The sequence below is a fragment of the Heptranchias perlo genome, chromosome 3 (genome assembly GCF_035084215.1).
Source record: "Heptranchias perlo isolate sHepPer1 chromosome 3, sHepPer1.hap1, whole genome shotgun sequence".
Lineage (NCBI taxonomy): Eukaryota > Metazoa > Chordata > Chondrichthyes > Hexanchiformes > Hexanchidae > Heptranchias > Heptranchias perlo.
In genome coordinates this window covers 124,279,551-124,298,728 of record NC_090327.1, presented here as the reverse complement: position 1 = coordinate 124,298,728, position 19,178 = coordinate 124,279,551, and the positions used below count along the sequence as shown (strand labels likewise).

The 19,178-nt window shown below is 42.9% G+C and overlaps 1 protein-coding gene across 3 annotated transcripts in view; it reads left to right on the top strand.

Moving 5' to 3' along the window:
* Positions 1 to 19,178, top strand: part of LOC137320211 (myelin basic protein-like) — a 200,204-nt gene that overhangs the window by 162,000 nt on the left and 19,026 nt on the right. For all 3 annotated transcript variants that reach the window (XM_067981942.1, XM_067981941.1, XM_067981943.1), the window contains exon 5: positions 18,346 to 18,453. In XM_067981942.1, coding sequence (XP_067838043.1) covers positions 18,346 to 18,453 — 108 coding nt within the window. The remainder of the gene's footprint in view (positions 1 to 18,345; positions 18,454 to 19,178) is intronic.

Sequence of the window (19,178 nt, the reverse complement as noted above, 5' to 3'; positions counted from 1 at the left end):
AGTTAAGATACAGATCAGCCATGATCTAATTGAATAGCAGAACAGGCTCGAGGGGCTGAATGGCCTACTCCTGTTCCTATGAACAGATGTTAGATCTGTGAAAGTGCCTGAAGTGACTCACTGCTCTATTGGTTTTATTTTGACCTATTTCCTTCTGGGGGAAGTACATGACCTCTGCTCAGCCCTTCCTCTGCGGCCTAAGATTGGAAGCCACTAGCACGAACCTAGGGTTGCCAACCCTCTCAGATTGCCATGGAGTCTCCAGGAATTAAAGATTAATCTCCTGGACACTTCTGTGAGTAACCCAGAAGTAAAGGTGTTTTAAGAAATTGTTTTTCTTTTTCATTGCAGACTTTTGTTGTTAGTTATAAAAATATTGGAGGTGGGAAGAAAGCCTGTTTGACTGGGTGGGGCAGTTGGAGGCGGGAGGTCATATGATGAAAACTCCAGGAATATGGCCAACTAGAGTTGGCAACCCTACATGAACTGCGTCAACTAGAACCTTTTTGCAGCGTGTTGACCGTACAGGCTTAAATTAACATAAATAAATGGGGAGGGGAGGGGGGAGAGTAGATTGAGTCTGGGAACAAGGATTTTATTGATCAGGTTGTAACTTGGAAATTTTACTTTTCTTTACATAAATGAATGAAGGTGGAGGTGGGGATTTAACGCTGGGGAAGGTTACAGTCATGAAATGACAGAACCTTGTGGTTTAAAAATTTAATTTTATGATTAGCAGACAGACTTCTCTACTGTGTAATAATGTATGGAAATTATTTCATCTGATTGTGCTGTACAATGGCATGATGTTTGAAAAATAATTGAACTATATTTTCCTTTGTTTCATTAGTAGTTCATATTTTAGATAATTTTGGCTCTGAAATGATGGCCCAAGGCAATTGGGCCTAAAATAGAAATAAAATCATGAACAATTGTGGCATTATCAATGGCAAACTGCATTAATCATTCATGAGTGTTTGAAATGCATTACAAAAGATGCCTTTGTTCACATCAGAGAGCACAGTGTTTCAGTAATAGTCAAAACCCTGCATTGTTTTTACTTTCTGCCATTTTTCTGCCCTTGTTCTCCCAAAGACGTTGACTGCTTCACTATGGTATGGTCCCATAGCATATCTATTATCATAACATTTTCCATGCCTGATGAGACGTTAAACTGAGGCCCCGTCTGTCCTCTCAGGTGGACGTAATAGATCCCACGGCACCATTTCGAAGCAGGGCAGGGGAGCTCTCCCCGGTGATCTGGCCAACATTTATCCCTCAACCAACATCATTAAAACAGATTATCTGGTCAATATCTCATTGCTGTTTGTGGGGACCTTGCTGTGCGCAAATTGGCTGCCACGTTTCCTAATGTAGTCATTACAACAGTGACTACACTTCAAAAGTACTTCATTGGCTGTGAAGAACTTTGGGTTGTCCTGAGATCGTAAAACTACTATTTGGATGCAAGTTCTTTCTTTTCATTAAGAATTGATAAACCTGGCTAATCTTTCCTTCCCAACTTAGAGTACTGCAACCAATGCTAGCACTACTATTACTGCCCTAACTGAAATGAGCTGAATTAGCATAGACCATGGTTAAAATGGGATCTCCCTGATCTGTAAGTCTCAGAAGTGGAGACTTTGCCTCAGGTCAAAACATACCCGTATCACATTCGAATGATTGATCTTTCCAAATGGTAAATTTTAAGCATCTTTATAAATTAATCCATAATTTATTAGTCAGATAGTGGAGTTTTCAGTCAAGTTATAATTTTAAAGCAGGATGTGTATTTAGTGTAATGAATCCATTGGGAGAAATCATCTTCATCGTCAGCGCTGGGAGACTATTGAAATTCGGGGTGCTGGTTCAAATTAACTGACTGCCGTCTTAAATTTGCATTCCCACACTGCCTCAGGTCTCCAGTGATTTGCTGTAATACTTAAGAGAATTCTATGTGTGGGCTTCCAATAAGATTTTTTTTATCATAGTTTATTCCTATACAGCCGTGAATGTGTTTAAGTTAAACCTTCCTTCAGCAGATGTCACTCCTCATTTATATCGTACCAATTACCCAATTAATTTTAACTTTTGTGTCTTTCTTTCTGTTGATGATGGTTCAATGTGTAATTGCTGATAACGACTGTATATCAAAGAAATTGGTTTGGAGGAGTTAGAGTGGAGATGGACTATAATCAGTAGATATATTAACTTCAGGTAAAACCAGAAAATGCTGGAAAAGTACAGAAAGAAGAAAGAACTTGCATTTATATAGCGCCTTTCATGACGTCAGGACGTCACAAAGTGCTTTACAGCCAATTAAGTACTTTTGAAGTGTAGTCACTGTTGTAATGTAAATAACACAGCAGTCAATTCGCTCACAGAAAGGTCCCACAAATAACAATGAGATAATGATCAGAGAATCTGTTTTAGTTACGTTGGTTGAGAAATAAATATTGGCCAAGACACCAGGGAGAACTCTCCTACTCTTCTTCGAAATAGTGCCCATGGGATATTTTACGCCCACCTTAGAGGGCAAACGGGGCCTCAGTTTAATGTCTCATCCAAAAATTGGCACCTCCGACAGTGCAGCACTCCCTCAGTTCTGCACTGGAGTGTCTGTCTCAATTTTGTGCTTAAATCCCTGGAGTGGGACTTGAACCCACAACGTTCTGACTCAGAGGTGAGAGTGCTACCAACTGAGCCACAGCTGACACCAGGCTAGTCAGCATCCGAAATAGAAAACTTAGGTTAAGGTCTTGGTGAATCCTTTATCAGCTCTGGTGAAGGGTCGCTCCTGAAATGTTAATCTCTTTATTTTCGTAGATGTTGACTGACCTGCTTTGTGTTGATACCATTTTCTATTCTTATTTCACAATTCAAGCATTCACATTATTTTTTTCTTTTTAATTTCTACTACCCTGGAGTACTAAGGCCTTGGTAACCATTTTAGCTTACTCACACTGTTGGGCGTCACTGCTTTCATCCAGTTCCCCTAATAGTATCATTATACTTATTGTTTAAAGAGAAATATTCAAGAAAATTTAGCAGAAAGTATGTTCATTGTTTAGATTTCGAAAAGACTATACCTACTAAAATACGATGATATGATAGTGTCAATCACTTTTTAAGCCTTTATTGTAATCAAACTGTTCTGTATTTATTAATAATTGTCCAATAGAGACTTGTCTTGTCTTCCTCTTGGTGGCATTCATTCTCTTGCATGTTCTGCCCTGGCTGTAACACTTGTTTATTGCACTTTTGTATCCCGTGTAAAGGCACATTTTTGTTCTGCTACTGTATTAGCATAAATAGTTACGGGTTGCCTGGTATGGGTCAGAGTTAAGCTGTGAATGTCATTCTTATTCTTCACTGAAGCAGTAATGAACAATAGCGGGTTTCAGCAGTGCTTAAAGCATCACTTATACGTGTTGGTACAAGGCAAAGCTAAGACATGGTAGATTGAGACACCTACCCAATGTTTCCAGATCGCAAAGGCTAATGGAATGTTAGCCTTTATATGTAGAGGGCTAGAATATAAAAATCTGAGATCGATGGGTTTTTTGCTAGCTAAGGGTATTAAGGGATTATAGAGCCAAGGCGGGTAAATGGAATTAGGATACAGATCAGCCATGATCTCATTGAATAGCGGAACAGGCTTGATAGGCTAAATGGCCTATTCCTGTTCCTATGTTCTCCTGTCCTCTCTTTGGTTTGAACAGTTATGTAAGAGGCTCTCCTGCCTGACTGTGCATTTACCAACTAGCTATTTATGGACTGAATCATAGAAACATAGAAAATAGGAGCAGGAGTAGGCCATTCAGCCCTTCGAGCCTGCTCCGCCATTCAATATGATCATGGTTGATCCTCTATCTCAACACCATATTCCCACTCTCTCCCCATACCCCTTGATGCCTTCATTTATTAAAAAGAGCAGAATGAGTCATGCATAGAACTGTCTCTGAAATTGCACTTTTTAGAAGATTGTAATCCCCCCAACATCAGGTTCAAAAATTCTCCTTTGCCTCTTTATAATCGTAAAAACTTCTGCAACATTATAGCAGCAGATTTAAAGTCTATCCATCCAACACGTTACGTGGGTTCTGATGGGGACTGTTATTTTCACTGTTACTGCCAAAGGGATTGAGAATCTTTTCTGTAGATTCAGTACCCAATATAAACTCACAATTTACCCAGCAGCATCAGCCCTCTGTACACCAGAGTGTATTATTTCTTGGTAACATCCTCTCCTCCTGTCAGCTGATACCATTTTGAACCTCGGTCTGGACTCATAATGTTATAAAACATCCTGGGGTGAAAATTCGTTTTGGCCTGTTTTCGGGCCTGAAATAGGCTGGGAGCGCGCACCAGAAGCCGGAAACCCGAGACTCGTTTGAAATTGGGCCTCTGGCCTCATCAGCCAGAGAGCTGCAGATGTCAAGCGGGCAGCTTGCCGGTTCCACGCAGACGGAGTTGCGTCGACTGCCTCCCCAGCAGCGTCCCTCAGGTAGTTCCTGGGATGGGGAGGGGGTGGGGGAGGGGAGGCAATCGGGAAGGAGAGTGGCAACCAGGATGGGGCCTAGCGGAGGCCAGCAATGGTATTCGAGACCGCTGTGGAGGTGGAAGGAGCTCTGCCTGGCTCCACATTCAGGTAAGTATTTTTGTTAAACTTACCTTTTTTGGTGGTGGCCACTGGTTAGGCCACATGTAGACGTGACTATCCTGAACCCACCATGCCCAATTTTGCAAAGGGGTCCAAAAATAGTTTACACCCCCTATTTGCATATACGAAGGCACTAACGCCTGTTTTAGGCACAGGCCCTGGATGCCTATACTGGAGCCTTAACCAATATGGCGGGCGGCGCACTTACGGCACGGAATGTGCGCACGCATGCCGCCCGCCATATCGGGTGCTTAGGCACCCATTTCACGCCTGTAAAGCGGGCGAGGCATCAACTAATTTCTAGGCCCCCATCCTTTATTTCTGCGTTATGTGACCAATCATCAGGCAATGGAAGAAAGTGGAACAGTGAATCTCCAACAGAAAACTCCAAAAAGGTAAAGCAATAAATTAAACTGTTATAGGAAATGAACAAATGCTGGGAGCACGTTCCAATGCAGCAAAGCAGCTGGAGAATTCTGATACTTTGCAAACCAGTTCATGATGTCATCTGAATCATTTAATGTTGGCATCATGTACTCCACAGTCAAATGAAGCACAATTAGGTATAGAGTAGAGTCTCCTATACTCTCTCTACTCCCTAATGTACCTCAACCATAACCTCAGAAGGGCACCAGTATATGATTTTTCCATTCCCCTCACCAATTTCTATGGCCTTTCTGAGTGAGATTGCCAAACTGGTGATTGGTACTACATTAGGAGCAGTTCTGTGTTGTGCATCAATGCATTCTTGGGCTGAATTGAGACTATCCTAAGTTATTATGGGGAAGATTCTGGACTGTTTTAAAGGTTTCAATTTTTTTTCTACTTTTCTCCAATTTAGTTACGCCCTTGTCTGCTTACCATTCTCTCTGAGCCAGGAAGGTGGCAAAGTCTGGGCCCTGCTCTTTTCCACAACTATATCATAATTAGATCACAGGCTTGTTTCAAATGGGGCGGTGGAGTAAGAAAACAATCGCATTTAAATCCTCTCTTGGTACTTCTAATCTTGAAATTCACTCTCCTACATGTTCTCCCTCTTCAGTGCAGTACTGAGGGAGGTGCTGCACTGTCAGAGGTATCATCTTTCCAATGAGACCTTACACCGAGGCCCCATCTGCCCTCTCAAGTGGACGTAAGAGATCCCATGGCACTATTTGAAGAAGAGCAGGAGTGTTCTCCCTGGCGTTTTGGTCAATATTTATCCCTCAACCAACATCACTAAAACCAATTATATGGTCATTTATCTCATTGCTGTTTGTGGGATCTTACTGTGCACAAATTGGCTGCCGTGTTTCCTACATTACAACTGTGACTACACTTCAAAAGTACTTCATTGGCTGAATGAAAAAAGCACTTTGGGATGTCCTGAGGCCGTGAAAGGTGCTGTATAAATACAAGTTCTTTCCTTCTTTTCTTTCTAGGAGATCTGGAGTGTCAGATTTGAACAGGCTATCTCTACCAGGCCTCAACTGGATTGGTGATCAATTACAAAGAAACCTGAGAGCGGGCTTCACTCGATCTCATTGGGACCATTAGCTCTACTGTCATGCAGATCAGTGGCCGTGGTAAGGCAATGCCCAATAACAGCTGCATGGCTGGAATGGGCACGGTTGGTGCTGTCAGGCAACCAACGCATCTGAATCCAGCCCAATTCATGAGTTGCACTGAAAAGGGAAGTAACTGAAGATATATCTGCAGATGGCAATGTAAGAAACAGTAGACAGGATTGTTAACGCAGTGGGCATATTTTCAAATTAAGGGAAGTTATCCTGTATGACTATTTCATGAATTTCTCTTCATGGTAAAGGGTACTGGTAGCTGGTAATGAGTTCCCTCTGCAGCCTCTTCAGGCTGCTCCTGTTCCTCTAGCTGGTCCCTTTGCTGGTCTTGGGTGTCTTCCTCTTCTGGGGGCTCCGTTATGGAGCATCTTTGCAAGGCAAAGTTGCGCAGCATGCAGCATGTTACCACAATCCTTGAAGCTTCAGCCAGGCTATCTTACAGAACGCCCCCAGATTAACCTGAAGTGATGCTTCAACATGCCAGTGGTGTGCTCAATGCAGACATCTCATTATACCTGTGTCTTAAGATATCTCAGAGGTTCCATAAGCTATGACTAGAAAGGACAACTTTGATCACTCAGAAACTCACCGAAGACTTGTCCTTTTGGGCCAAATGTTGGTGGCACAGTGGGCTGCCTTAAAATGACTTGGAAGTGAGCTTTAATTTCCATAATGTATTGCGGATAGTTGCCTAGCAACACCGAATGCCTTGTTCATATGAGCTTTTAAAGGAAATGCCATTAAGCAGATGAAAAATGACAGAAAATTATGTCATGACATCTTCTGCACTCATTTACATGCAGCCTCTCTCAAACTGGCGAGTACCTCCCTGAGTCATCAAGAATCCGAGCGCAGAATCGGAACAATGGATGGAGACCCAGCTTTACTCACCTTCATCCAATTTCATGATCAGTTACACCCATTTTGTGCCCAAAGACCGGGTGTAACAGATTGGAAAGTCTACCTTTAGGGAGTTCTGGATCCAATCTTGAGACTTTCTGATCTTTCACTTGGCTTAGTTTAAGGACCACTGCTGTCTCATTTGGCAAAGGAGAAGAGCAAGAAAAACCATGTGCCGTTTTTACCATGATACAATCAACAACAATAACAACAACTTGCATTTATATAGCGCCTTTAACATAGTAAAACATCCCAAGGCACTTCACAGGAGCGATTATCAAACAAAATTTGTCATGAGCCACACAAGGAGATATTAGGACAGGTGACCAAAAGATTGGTCAAAGAGGTAGGTTTTAGGCAGCATCTTAAAGGAGGAGAAAGAGGTTTAGGAGGGAATTCCAGAGCTTACGGCCTAAGCAAATGAAGGCAAGGCCGCCAATGGTGGAGCGACGAAAATCGGTGATGCGCAAGAGGCCAGAATTAGATTAGAGATCTCGGAAGGTTGTAGAGTTGGAGGAGGTTACAGAGCTAGGGATCACACAGACACAATGGGATGGATCGGTATGATGTATTTTAAGTTATTGAATGTTGCCTGTAAGAAAAAATAGAAAAGTAATTTTCCATGAAAAGGTTATCACTTTAAATAATTCATCTATTACAATATTAGGTAGCTGGGAGTTTAATAGCAGTGTCTTGCATTTTAGAAATAATGATTCTTTTATCACTCCAGCATACTTTTAATGCCCTTTATCAAGGCTCATCATTGTACGTGATTGACTGTATTTTCAGTAGCGATTTTAAATGTCTCTTTCATTGATTGATGGTAATGTCGCCTTCGCAGCTAACTGGTTTCTGCACACAAGTCTAGTGTGAGAAAAGGGAGGTAACCCTTAATCAAATGACAGCAAATTATTTATGTCTCTGTGGAGAAAAGCATATCAGCTCTTAATTTTATGTGAACATGAAATACTGATTGTTTCATTAGATAACCAGGCTATCAGAAATCAATGCAAGCTGCTGAAGAGCCAGGTATAAAATGCTTCTCATGCTTCGTCTGCCACCATCTGGCACTCACATATACCTGCAGCTTATAACAACAGCTTCAATGTCAGCCATGGCTCAATGGGTAGTACTCTTGCTTCTGACTAAGAAGGTAATGGGTTCATGTCCCATTCCAGAGACTTGTGCACATAATTTAGGCTGACAATCCAGTGCCAGTACTGAGGGAGTGCTGTGCTGTCTTTCGGATGAGACATTAAACCGAGGCCCCCTTCTGCCCTCAGGTTGATGTAAAAGATCCCATGGTACTGTTTCAAAGAAGAGCAGGGGAGTTCTCCCTGGTGTCCTGGCCAATATTGATCCCTCAACCAACACCACTAAAACAGATCTGGTCATTTATCCCTTTGCTGTCTGTGGGAGCTTGCTGTGTGCAAATTGGCTGCTGCATTTCCCTACATTACAACAGTGATGTCACTTCAAAAGTTCTTCATTGGTTGTAAAGCACTTTGGGACTTTCTGAGGCCGTGGAAGACGCTGTATAAATGAAAGATTTTTCTTTCTTTCTATGTCATGCGAAAGTCTTTGACAAATGTTTTCTGCCTGTTTCCCAAATTTCGAATGACATGACGTAATTTGTGCCAAGTGCATTTGTGTGTCATTGCCTTCCGTGCGACTTCATCTCGATGAAAATGACTGCCATTTCTTTCTCTGCTGTTCTCCATCCCCAGTCAAAAGAGGAGACAACCAGATAGCACATAGTGTGAACACTTGTTTCATCCATTGCTTGAATCCGCTAGATGCAAATGCATTATGATGTCTCGTCTAGGCAGCTGCTCGGGGAGTGTTAATATTGGGATGGGAAGGAAGGGGAGGAGAGGAGTGGTTACTTTTGTTCAGTGTTTGCTCTTCATTTTGTTGTCGACATCTTTTTGCCTGCCCCCATTTTTACGTTTGCTTCTCTCTCTTCCTCACACACTTTCACTTTCTTTATTCTCTCTCATTTTTGTGATCTCCGCGTTTTCTCTCTGTCTTATTCTCTTCCCTCCTTTACGGAGCCATCGGCCCCGATATTAACCCAGAGACAGGAACGCAGTGTGCGAGGGCATTAGCGGGCGACAAACCTTCAGCACGCACGACGTGTAAGGCTGGCTGATTTTAACAGCCAGCCCTCGTTGAAATAAAACTTCCGGGTTCCTCGATGGAATGACCCACCTGCAGGCGTGATGCCCCCACCCCCTTGACTTGGTTTCCCAGCCAGTATTTAAAGGCTCGTTCCACCTCTGCAAGGAAGGCTGAGGGAAGGGACGGCGGAAACTGCAAAGAAACGTCGCCAATTGGAAAGATGCCTGCCACGAGAGGGAAGGTGACCCCGTCAATTCAACGTTGCATCCCTGGAGGTCATGCTGGGTGCACTGAAGGCCAGGAGGGCTGTTGTACCCCATAAGTGGGAAGAAGAAACCTGCTGCCACAACTGAGAGGGTCTGGATTGAGGTGGCTGAGGAAGTGAGCAGGAGGAGTGTGATGCTCAGGACTTGGATTGTGTGCAGGAATCGATTCAATGACCTGACTAGGACAGAAAAGGTCAGGACACATCCTTCTTTACCCATCTCCAGAAATGCACCCCCTTCTACTCCCTCTTATCTTTCCTACACCATTCACACCACCTCTCATCCTCACTCCTAACACGTGCTCACTGGTCACTTCCTCCTTTCACTGCTGACATTGACCCCAACCTCATCTCATCCCATCTGAGCGGTGCGATTTGCACTGCACACCTGCAGCCAATCTCCACAAATGCATGACATCCCCTTTCCTATTACATCTGCCTGATTCTCACTTTCACTGTGTGCACTTACATCCAGAGCAAGGATACATCCTTACCAACCACTCATAAAGCTGCTCTGCTCCCTTTTGCAGGAGAAGAGAGCACAGAATACCAGGGAGAGGGTCAGGACCGACAGAGGAGCACCAGAGTTCGTGGAAGTGGCACGTTCCGGTGGGCAGGTCTTCAGCGCTACAGTCAGGAGCTGCTTTCTGTGTTTAGCATCCAGAGCACCCTGTTTGTTAGCTTCGCCAGGCCTCTTTCTAAGGAATACCTGGTGCTGCCCTTGGTACATCCTTCTACATTGCACCGAACCAGGGTTGGTCTCTTGCCTTGACGGTGATGGAGAAGTGAGGGATCTGCCAGGTCTTGAGATTACACATGGTGATAGCACACAATTCTGCTGCTGATGTTGGCCCACATCACTGCACAGATGCCCAGTGTTTGCAGCCAGATCTGTCTTTAGTCTGCCCCACTTAGCACGGTAGTAGTGTGACACTGCACGATGAATGGGGCCCTCACTGTGAAGATGAGACTTTACCTTCACAAGGACCATGGGATGGTCACCCCTGCCATTGCTTTGTGGGCAGACATGTCTGCAACAAGTAGGTTGGTAAGGGTGAGCTCAAATAGATTATTCCTTCATGTCACATAGAATTACATGAATTTTTACAGCACAGAAACGGGCCATTCAGCCCAACCGGTCTATGCTGGTGTTTATGCTCCATACGAGCCTCCTCCCACCTTACTTTATTTCACCCTATCAGTATCTCGTGTTAATGGGAAGAAACTTAATCGTGTTGGTGTCTTCACCACGTGACGTGGGTCCGATCTGAGAGGTGTGATCTTCAGGACTCAGCCAGCTCATTCAGTAGTGATATTACCAAGCCACTTTTGCTGATGGACATTGAAGTCCCCCACTCATAATCGGGTCTGCGCCCTTGCTTCCTTCAGTACTTTCTTCAAGTGGTGTTTACCATGAAGGAGAAGTAGTCGCGGGTGGGGTGGTAGGGGGGTGGATGGTATATGATCAGCAGGAGTTTACTTCTTTGACGAAATCTGAGGCAACTAATGGGGATCAATGTTGAGGACTCCCAGGGCCAAGCCTAACCGAATGTATACCACTGTGCTCCGAGGGATAGCGATAGAGGAGTCTGGGATGTTGGCTGATCGATATGACTCTGAGTACAATTACAACAACAACTTGCATTTATATAGCACCTTTAACATTGTGAAATGTCCCAAGGGGCTTCACAGGACCGTTAGCAAACAAAATTTGACACCATATAAGGAGATATTAGGATAGGTGACAAAAGTTTGGTCAAAGAGGTAGTTTTTAAGGAGAATCTTAAAGGAGGCGAGCGAGGTAGAGAGGCGGAGAGGTTTAGGGAGGGAATTCCAGAGCTTAGGGCCTAGGCAGCTGAAGGCACGGCCGCCAATGGTGGAGCGATGAAAATCAGATCAGATCAGGCGCAAGAGGTTAGAATTGGGGGAGTGCAGAGATCTTGGAGGGTTGTAGGGCTGGAGGAAGTTACAGAGATAGGGAGGGGTGAGGCCATGGAGGGAATTGAAAACAAGGATGAGAATTTTAAAATCAAGGCGTTGCCAAACCGGGAGCCAATGTAGGTCAGCGAACACAGGGGTGATGGGAGAACGGGACTTTTATGTGGGATGACGCTCTCCCAACTTGGATACCAGTCCCTAGGCGTTAGTGAAGAGGGATTTGCAAGGTCAACAGGGCTATGAATGCCTGAGTCTTATGCTGATCTGATGCCTCGGTCTTTGCTAATAGTTCTGTTTGATATTTCTTATTTTTGCATTTTATAGCCATTTGATTGCAACTGAGTGGCTCTATAGGCCACTCCAGAGGGCATTAAAGGTCAATCGCATACTATTATAGAACTGGAGTCCCGTGTAGGCCAGATTGGATAGGGGTGGCAGGTTTCCTTCCCTGAAGGACACGAGTGAACCGGTTGGGTTTTTATAATAATCCAGCAGATTTGATGGTCATAGATGTTAGCTCATAAATGACTAGATTTATTGAATTCAATTTCACAACTTGCCATGGTGGGTCTTGAACTCACGATCTCTGGGTTGCTAGTCCAGTACATAACCACACAAGAAACAGTGGGGGTGAATTTCCTCGAGGGGTTCTCCCGATCACCCTCCATAACTTTGAAAGAAGAACAGGAGTAGGCTATTCAGCCCATTAAATCTGGAGGGAAGCCAGCCAGGTTTATATAAATGAGATGGACGAATATTCAGGAGTTCTGCTTTGTTACCTTTGGGAATCAGGAAGTTCTTGTGCAGAAGTTTCCCTCAGGAGGTTACATGGATGGGATAAATGGTACGGTAGACTGTTCATGGTAAGATATATTGCTCATGGAAGAGCTGGTTTGACAGGTCGATTGACCTTTCCTTATTTCTTACTTTCTTATGTTCTTATTTTTGGTGGGCAGCAGAGAAGAATAAATTATGGCCTAGAAATTCGATGGTGCTGCACCTGCTTTTCAGATGCTAAATGGGATTACTATTGCAACAACACATCATCAGTAGGGTAAAACTAACCTGTCTCACGACGGTCTAAACCCAGCTCACGTTCCCTATTAGTGGGTGAACAATCCAACACTTGGCGCAGGTAAAGAAATAGGTGTCCAGGGCCCACACCTGAGACAAGCGTAAGTCCCTCTCCCTATTCAAATAAGGAGCCTAACACCTGTTTGAAGTCCCCTGCACAAAATTGGGTTGCCTCGAATGCAGCCAATGCCAGGCCGGCTGTGTTCAGGAAAGCCAGGTCTAACATGCAGCCTAACCAGCGATCCTTTCTAGGCTCGTATGTTTACTTAGTTCCTGAGAATTGAATGGCTGTATTCCATTACGAGGTAATTGTGAACTGAACGTGTCAAGAGTAGAGAGATGATACCAAATCAATCGACCAACTAACTCATTATCATCTAACCCAAGCCGCAAACACCCCACTGGTTTAATTAATCTCACAATGGCTTCCACTTAAAAGCTATTATCACTGTATTGATGGAGTATTCAGGAAGGCTCACTCACAATAGCTCCGGACATTCAGCTAAAGAATTGCCATGTGGGTCACCATTGCAAGGCCACATTGAGATGCTGTTTTTGCTGCAGCAGGAATATTTCTAATATTCCTATAAGGTTAATCTTTATATTAAAAATGCTCAAAAAAAGTGAGTGGGCAAAACAGTAGGCACCTCAGGAGGGATATATTGGCCTTGGAGAGGGTGCAGAGCAGATTAACCAGAATGATATCGGGGCTAAAGGGTTAAATAATGAGGACAGGTTGCATAGACTAGGCTTGTATTCCCTCGAGTATAGAAAATTAAGGGGTGATCTAATTGAGGTGTTTAAGATGATTAAAGGAATTGATAGGGTAGATAGAGAGAAACTATTTCCTCTGGTGGGGGAGTCCAGAACAAGGGGACATAACCTTAGAATTAGAGCTAGGCCGTTCAGGGGTGATGTCAGGAAGCATTTCTTCACACAAAGGGTAGTGGAAATCTGAAACTCTCTCTCCCAAAAAGCTGTTGAGGCTGGGGGTCAATTTAAAAACTTCAAAAGTGAGATTGATAGATTTTTGTTAGACAAGGGTATTAAGGGTTGCAGAACCAAGACGGGTAGATGGAGTTAAGATACAGGTCAGTCATGATCGAGTTGAATGGCGGAACAGGCTTAAGGGGCTGAATGGCCTATTCCTGTTCCTATATTCCTTCCTACGTGCCTAAAAACAGGTGTGAGGAATAGCCGGATTATATTATTGTGCCCCTGAGAACAAGCTTGTTTTCCTCTTTGCAAACAGTTCAAAATATCTAGTACAGTGAAGTAGTTTCATGCAGCACACTTCCAATGAATACCCAAGAGCGTCTATTCCAACAGTGCTCAAAAGAATCTTCAGTAAACAACTTGGGGAAATTAAAAAAGTTGTCTATTTCATCCTGAACCTCTGAACGAAGACATTTCATGCATCTGATTTAAAGGAGGGGGGGAGGGGGGGAGGGAAGGACAGAAGGGGAAGGTCTGTGATAGGGTGGAGGGCAGGAGTGATTAAATGACGAAAAGGATTATGGTGCAAGGCAAAATGGAATGGTAATGGGTCAAGTAAAGAAACAAATGATGGGTCCAGAGAAGGTGTAAATGGTTACAGCTGAACCATTACCAGCACCTGCTGTCCGAGACAATGGTGGTTATGGTCTGAAGTTATTGAAATCAATGTTGATTCCGGAAGGTTGTAAAGTGCCTAATCGAAAGATGAGGTGCTGTTCCTCGAGCTTGCGTTCAGCATCCTACCAATAATGCTGTCAGAGCGCTTGAGGAAATTTAGGGCCCAGAATTATTCACAAGCTTATTTTGTGTCTGACTCGAATTCCATTAGTCTGTACTGGATTTCAAACCGGAGTCCAGAACTGACAGGATAGTCTCCCACTGCAGTGCTCAACTTCTCAAAATTAAGGCTGGACACATCTGTTAATTCTCATTCATTTTGATATTTAAATGAATTTGCAGTCACTTTCATTCTTTCCGATCGTAAATCTTACCTCTAACATTTCCCAGTGTTGACGACTCTGGGTTTAATGTGGTTACACTTACATTGATGTCCCTGTATAATATCATAAGAATAACACAAACCTCAAAAAAGGATTTATTTTTATATCAAAAGCTTAGCAACAGAGAATGCTGTCATGACATCAACGTTTTGAAATACTTTGTTAAAGTAACCCTAGAAATAGCTTTTTCTTGTTTGGTTTTTTCAGCGGATATATTAACATTCACATCGGATATATTTTAGTATCCAATCTTTGGATGCAGAGAACGCAAATCAACTCGGTGTGTGTTTCCATGGCAATAGTGATGTATATTTGCCTTAACACTAGAACATTAGTGTTATCTGAGAGTAATATTCTGGCTATAAAGTATTTTTTGCTTTCTTTTTAAAGACGTCACCCTCAATTTTTTTCATCATTTGACTAAACATGCAAAGGTCCTCTTGGGCCGCTAATCAGAGTGAAATGGCTTATTGTAAAGAACCAGTGAATGTTTTATTTTTCCTCTTCTCACCAATTCTGTCCTTGAGTCTTCTCCCCCTCTCTTCTCTCCTGGGTGTGCTGAGGCCTTGCTGGAATGCATGGGCATCAGTGGTCTCTTCAGTCCCTTGTCCAAGTGGCAATTCTTCATGGGGCCTTGTTGGAACACCATTCAACTGGGGGGGGGGATTGCGGGGGGGGAGGGGTAATCATAGCCGAGCCCAATCTTGTCCTCACTGAACATACATTTTCAGTAAGGGTTGCCTGATGGGGATCAGGAGCGGAAACCCTAGTTTATCGCTAGCCGGTAAAAACGGATGATGGTGAATCGGCAGCCCTTTTCTGCACCTCACAATCGGGCGAGGTGTGAAACGGGCGGCCGATTTGCTATCGCCCGTTTTATCCGCCCGGCGATAAAAGTTCAAATGACCCACCTTGACTTTTCCGATAGCTCGGTGAGTTTATTACCCTGGTTGACTTTCCCTCTCTATCCCAGGGCACTGAGGAAAGTTGTAGCTTCCCCTGCCGACACCCTCACTGAAATCAGCCAACTGGGCGCAAGTTCAGGGATTGAACCTGGGACCTTGCTGATCTGCACAGCTCAGCTATACCTGGAAAAGAAAATCGGGTGAAGTGTGAAAAGGGCGGCCGATTCACTATCACCCATTATTTGCCCGATGATAAGAGTTAAAATTTACCCCCAATATATGTTGAAATGATGGCTTGTGTGTAAATACTCGCCCCAACTGATCTAGCGATTATATTTTTTTCCTGATATTTTCTTACCTAATAGACCTTGTGCTTTTTATACTCTACATTCTTGAAACAAAGTTAAAGCACAACTTAATTCTTACATGGCAATCTATTCCTGACAGTAAGTGCCTGTAAAGTACATTATTTCAGCTCAATAACATTAGATCGTACAAACTTCTCGTTTAAGAAGCACTGCGTGTTTGAAATAACCAGCTTCTTGCTATCGCAGTCACTGCTGTTGATGAGCTGGGTCTGAGCTGTTGATATCTTTTTCCTTTTGTGTTGATCAGAGTGTAAAATTAATATATTTCCATAACAGAATGAAGGATTATTCTGTGGTAAGTCAGTATGAAACACGAAACGTTTTACTTCTATCTCTGAAAAATGGAGACATTTATCAAGAGTTGGGGGTTTTTTTTCCATAACAAATTTCAAGTTTTAATTCACGTGTTGTGAAATGAATCGGTTTGTGGGGGTGGGGTGCAGTGGATCTGTGAGTGGTAGAAGATGGCTCCATGCCCTTGATTGCTTTCTTGGTGAGTTCCTGATCACAACCATGTCCTAGGGCACGTGCTGAGTGGAGGAGAGACATTTCCCTCACGACGAAGGAGGGGAAACTTGTAGAGAAGGTCGTCCCTGGATGCTGCTATATAGTTCCTAACACTGGTTATGGAGCATAAATTAGCAAAATCCAGGGAGGTGATTAACTGTGGCACCTTCACAGCTGGAGAAAGAGACATACATAAACCGAAATTATTGGAGGAAGGCCCATCTGCACTTTTCTTTTTACTGAGGGCTCCAATAAACCTTACACTATTCCATCTAATGAAAGGTAACAGTATTATAACCAGATTAGAGATCACTGATTGTATCCACTGATTGAGAAATAAACAGATGAACGACAGAGAAGGAGGATGAAATAGAGTCAATTCAGGTACAGAAAGAGAAGGAAAGAAAGATTGCATTAAGAGAGAGAGAAAAGAGAGACAGAAAGGAAAAGTAAGAAAAAAATGGAAAATTTAACATATTTAAAATCTAACAATAATTGACTACATGCAGGAATGAGTTTGAACAGTTTAAATTGTTCCCTTTCTGGGCTAGAGAGGCTGATTGGCATTAACAATTATCACATCATTAAAACGATACTTACGCTGTTAAATTCCAGCCACAACTTTCTGCAGCGAGTTGATAAATGTCTCCAAACTCATTACAGAAAGTTGTGGCTGGAATTTAACAGCGTATCATTTTAACGACATGATAATTGTTAATGACAATCAACCTCTCTAGCCCAGAAAGGGAACAATTTAAACTGTTCAATCTCGTTCATGCATGTAGTCAATTGTAGTTCAAGATTTTAAATACGACAAATTTTCCATTTTTGTTCTTACTTTTCCTTTCTGTCTCTCTTTTCTCTCTCTCATAATCCAATCTTTCGTCCCCTCTCTTTATTTTCTTTCTGGACCTGATTTGACTCTAATTCACCCTCCTTCTCCGTCGTTCATCTGTTGATTTCTCAATCCTAAAATCTCATTAGTTAAGGAGACAGACTGTTGATCCCGTTGTTCACTAAGGCCCCAGATGCCCTGTTGTTGTCACTGTCGCCGTTATCTGCTCGCACTTCCAGCAAGTTACGACGCAAAAAATCTTCAAGCTGAAGGATGCAGAAAATAGTCTAACTAACCGCTCGTGCCGCGAGATGCCCCACTCCTGAAAAACCTGGGCCATAAGCTCAGAAAAGGTCGAGTTGCATCAAGCTGTGACTGTTCCATTCGATTCAGTTTAATAGCATTGCCTCCTCTATCCAATCAATAAAGCCAACTTCCCAAATCCCAGGAATGAGCATGCTCTATTTAAGGAAAACTGACCATAGCTTGCAATATTATGCAGTCCTTCACAATGGAAAACAGAGTGATCTAACTGGATTGCCATTATGTGATGATTTATACAATATAAAACATTTTTACATTCATTATTTTTTCCACAAGCTTCTCAGTGATTGAATTTCAGACTGGTGTTGACTGTTCCTTTGGCTGCAACAGACAATCTTTAATACAGACTTTACTATATGTCACTCACAACCAGCTCATACCCACAGTCTTCCCTACCTCAGAGTAATTACACTGCTAACCACATCTCCTGTACATTCACTGCTCTGTGGCCTAAGTATTGCGTGAAAAGATTTTTCTGAATTTGAAAATCCATTAAAATATCATATTGAAAAAAGTTCATTTATTTAGTTTGAGTTTTGTGTAATTTTAAACCATACTGAAATGGTGCATAAACTGAAACTATTCAAGATCAACACTTACAGGTAGTGTCGTTCTTAGCTACAAAAAAATGGGCAAGCACCATTGACAAATGAAATGAGAGGTACTTTTAGTCTGAAATACTTCCTCTTATAACAACTGTAAAAGATGAATTTTGTCTACAATTGATACTAAGATGTTTAAACAAAATATTATATCAGACGTGAGGTGAGTGATTAGCATCATGGAGCTCTGCTTAATTTTTTTGATCTGTTCAGCATTCAAAGTGCATTTGATTTTCTCAAACCATCTATATAATCTCCGTGCTAAAATAAGAATGTATATCTTTCAGGAACCTGCAACCAGGAGTGTGCTAATGGCTCCGACCACACACAAGGCCCATCAGGGAGCAGGGAAACAAACTGATGATAGTGCTGTTGTCCACTTCTTTAAGAACATGGTGAGTAACTGTTGTTATTTTCAGTACAGTCCTAATCATCAAGACACAAGATACTTACAGATGGGGAAGGTTATTCAGCCCATCTTTGCGCACCCATCCAGAATGACTCCCATTGCTGCAACTAATTGTTTCTTGAATAATTCCAGGGTTTTGCCCCCACTGCTCTGCCCAGAAATCCATTCCAAGTTATGATCACTCTTCTCATGAAGAAGAACTTCTTGATATCTTGCTAGGGAGTGCAGCGAAGGTTCACCAGACTGATTCCTGGGATGGCAGGACTGTCGTATGGGGAGAGATTGGGTCGACTCGGCCTGTATTCACTCGAGTTTAGAAGAATGAGAGGGGATCGCATTGAAACATATAAAATTCTGACAGGGCTAGACAGACTGGATGCAGGGAGGATGTTTCCCCTGGCTGATCGAGGGATCACAGTCTCAGGATACGGGGTAGGACATTTAGGACTGAGATGAGGAGAAATTTCTTCACTCAGAGGGTGGTGAACCTGTGGAATTCTCTACCACAGAAGGCTGTGGAGGCCAAGTCACTGAATATATTTAAGAAGGAGCTAGATAGATTTCTAGACACAAAAGACATCAAGGGGTATGGGGAGAGAGCGGGAATATGGTATTGAGATAGAGGATCAGCCATGATCATATTGAATGGTGGAGCAGGCTCAAAGGGCCGAATAGCCTACTCCTGCTCCTATTTTCTATATTTCTATGTTT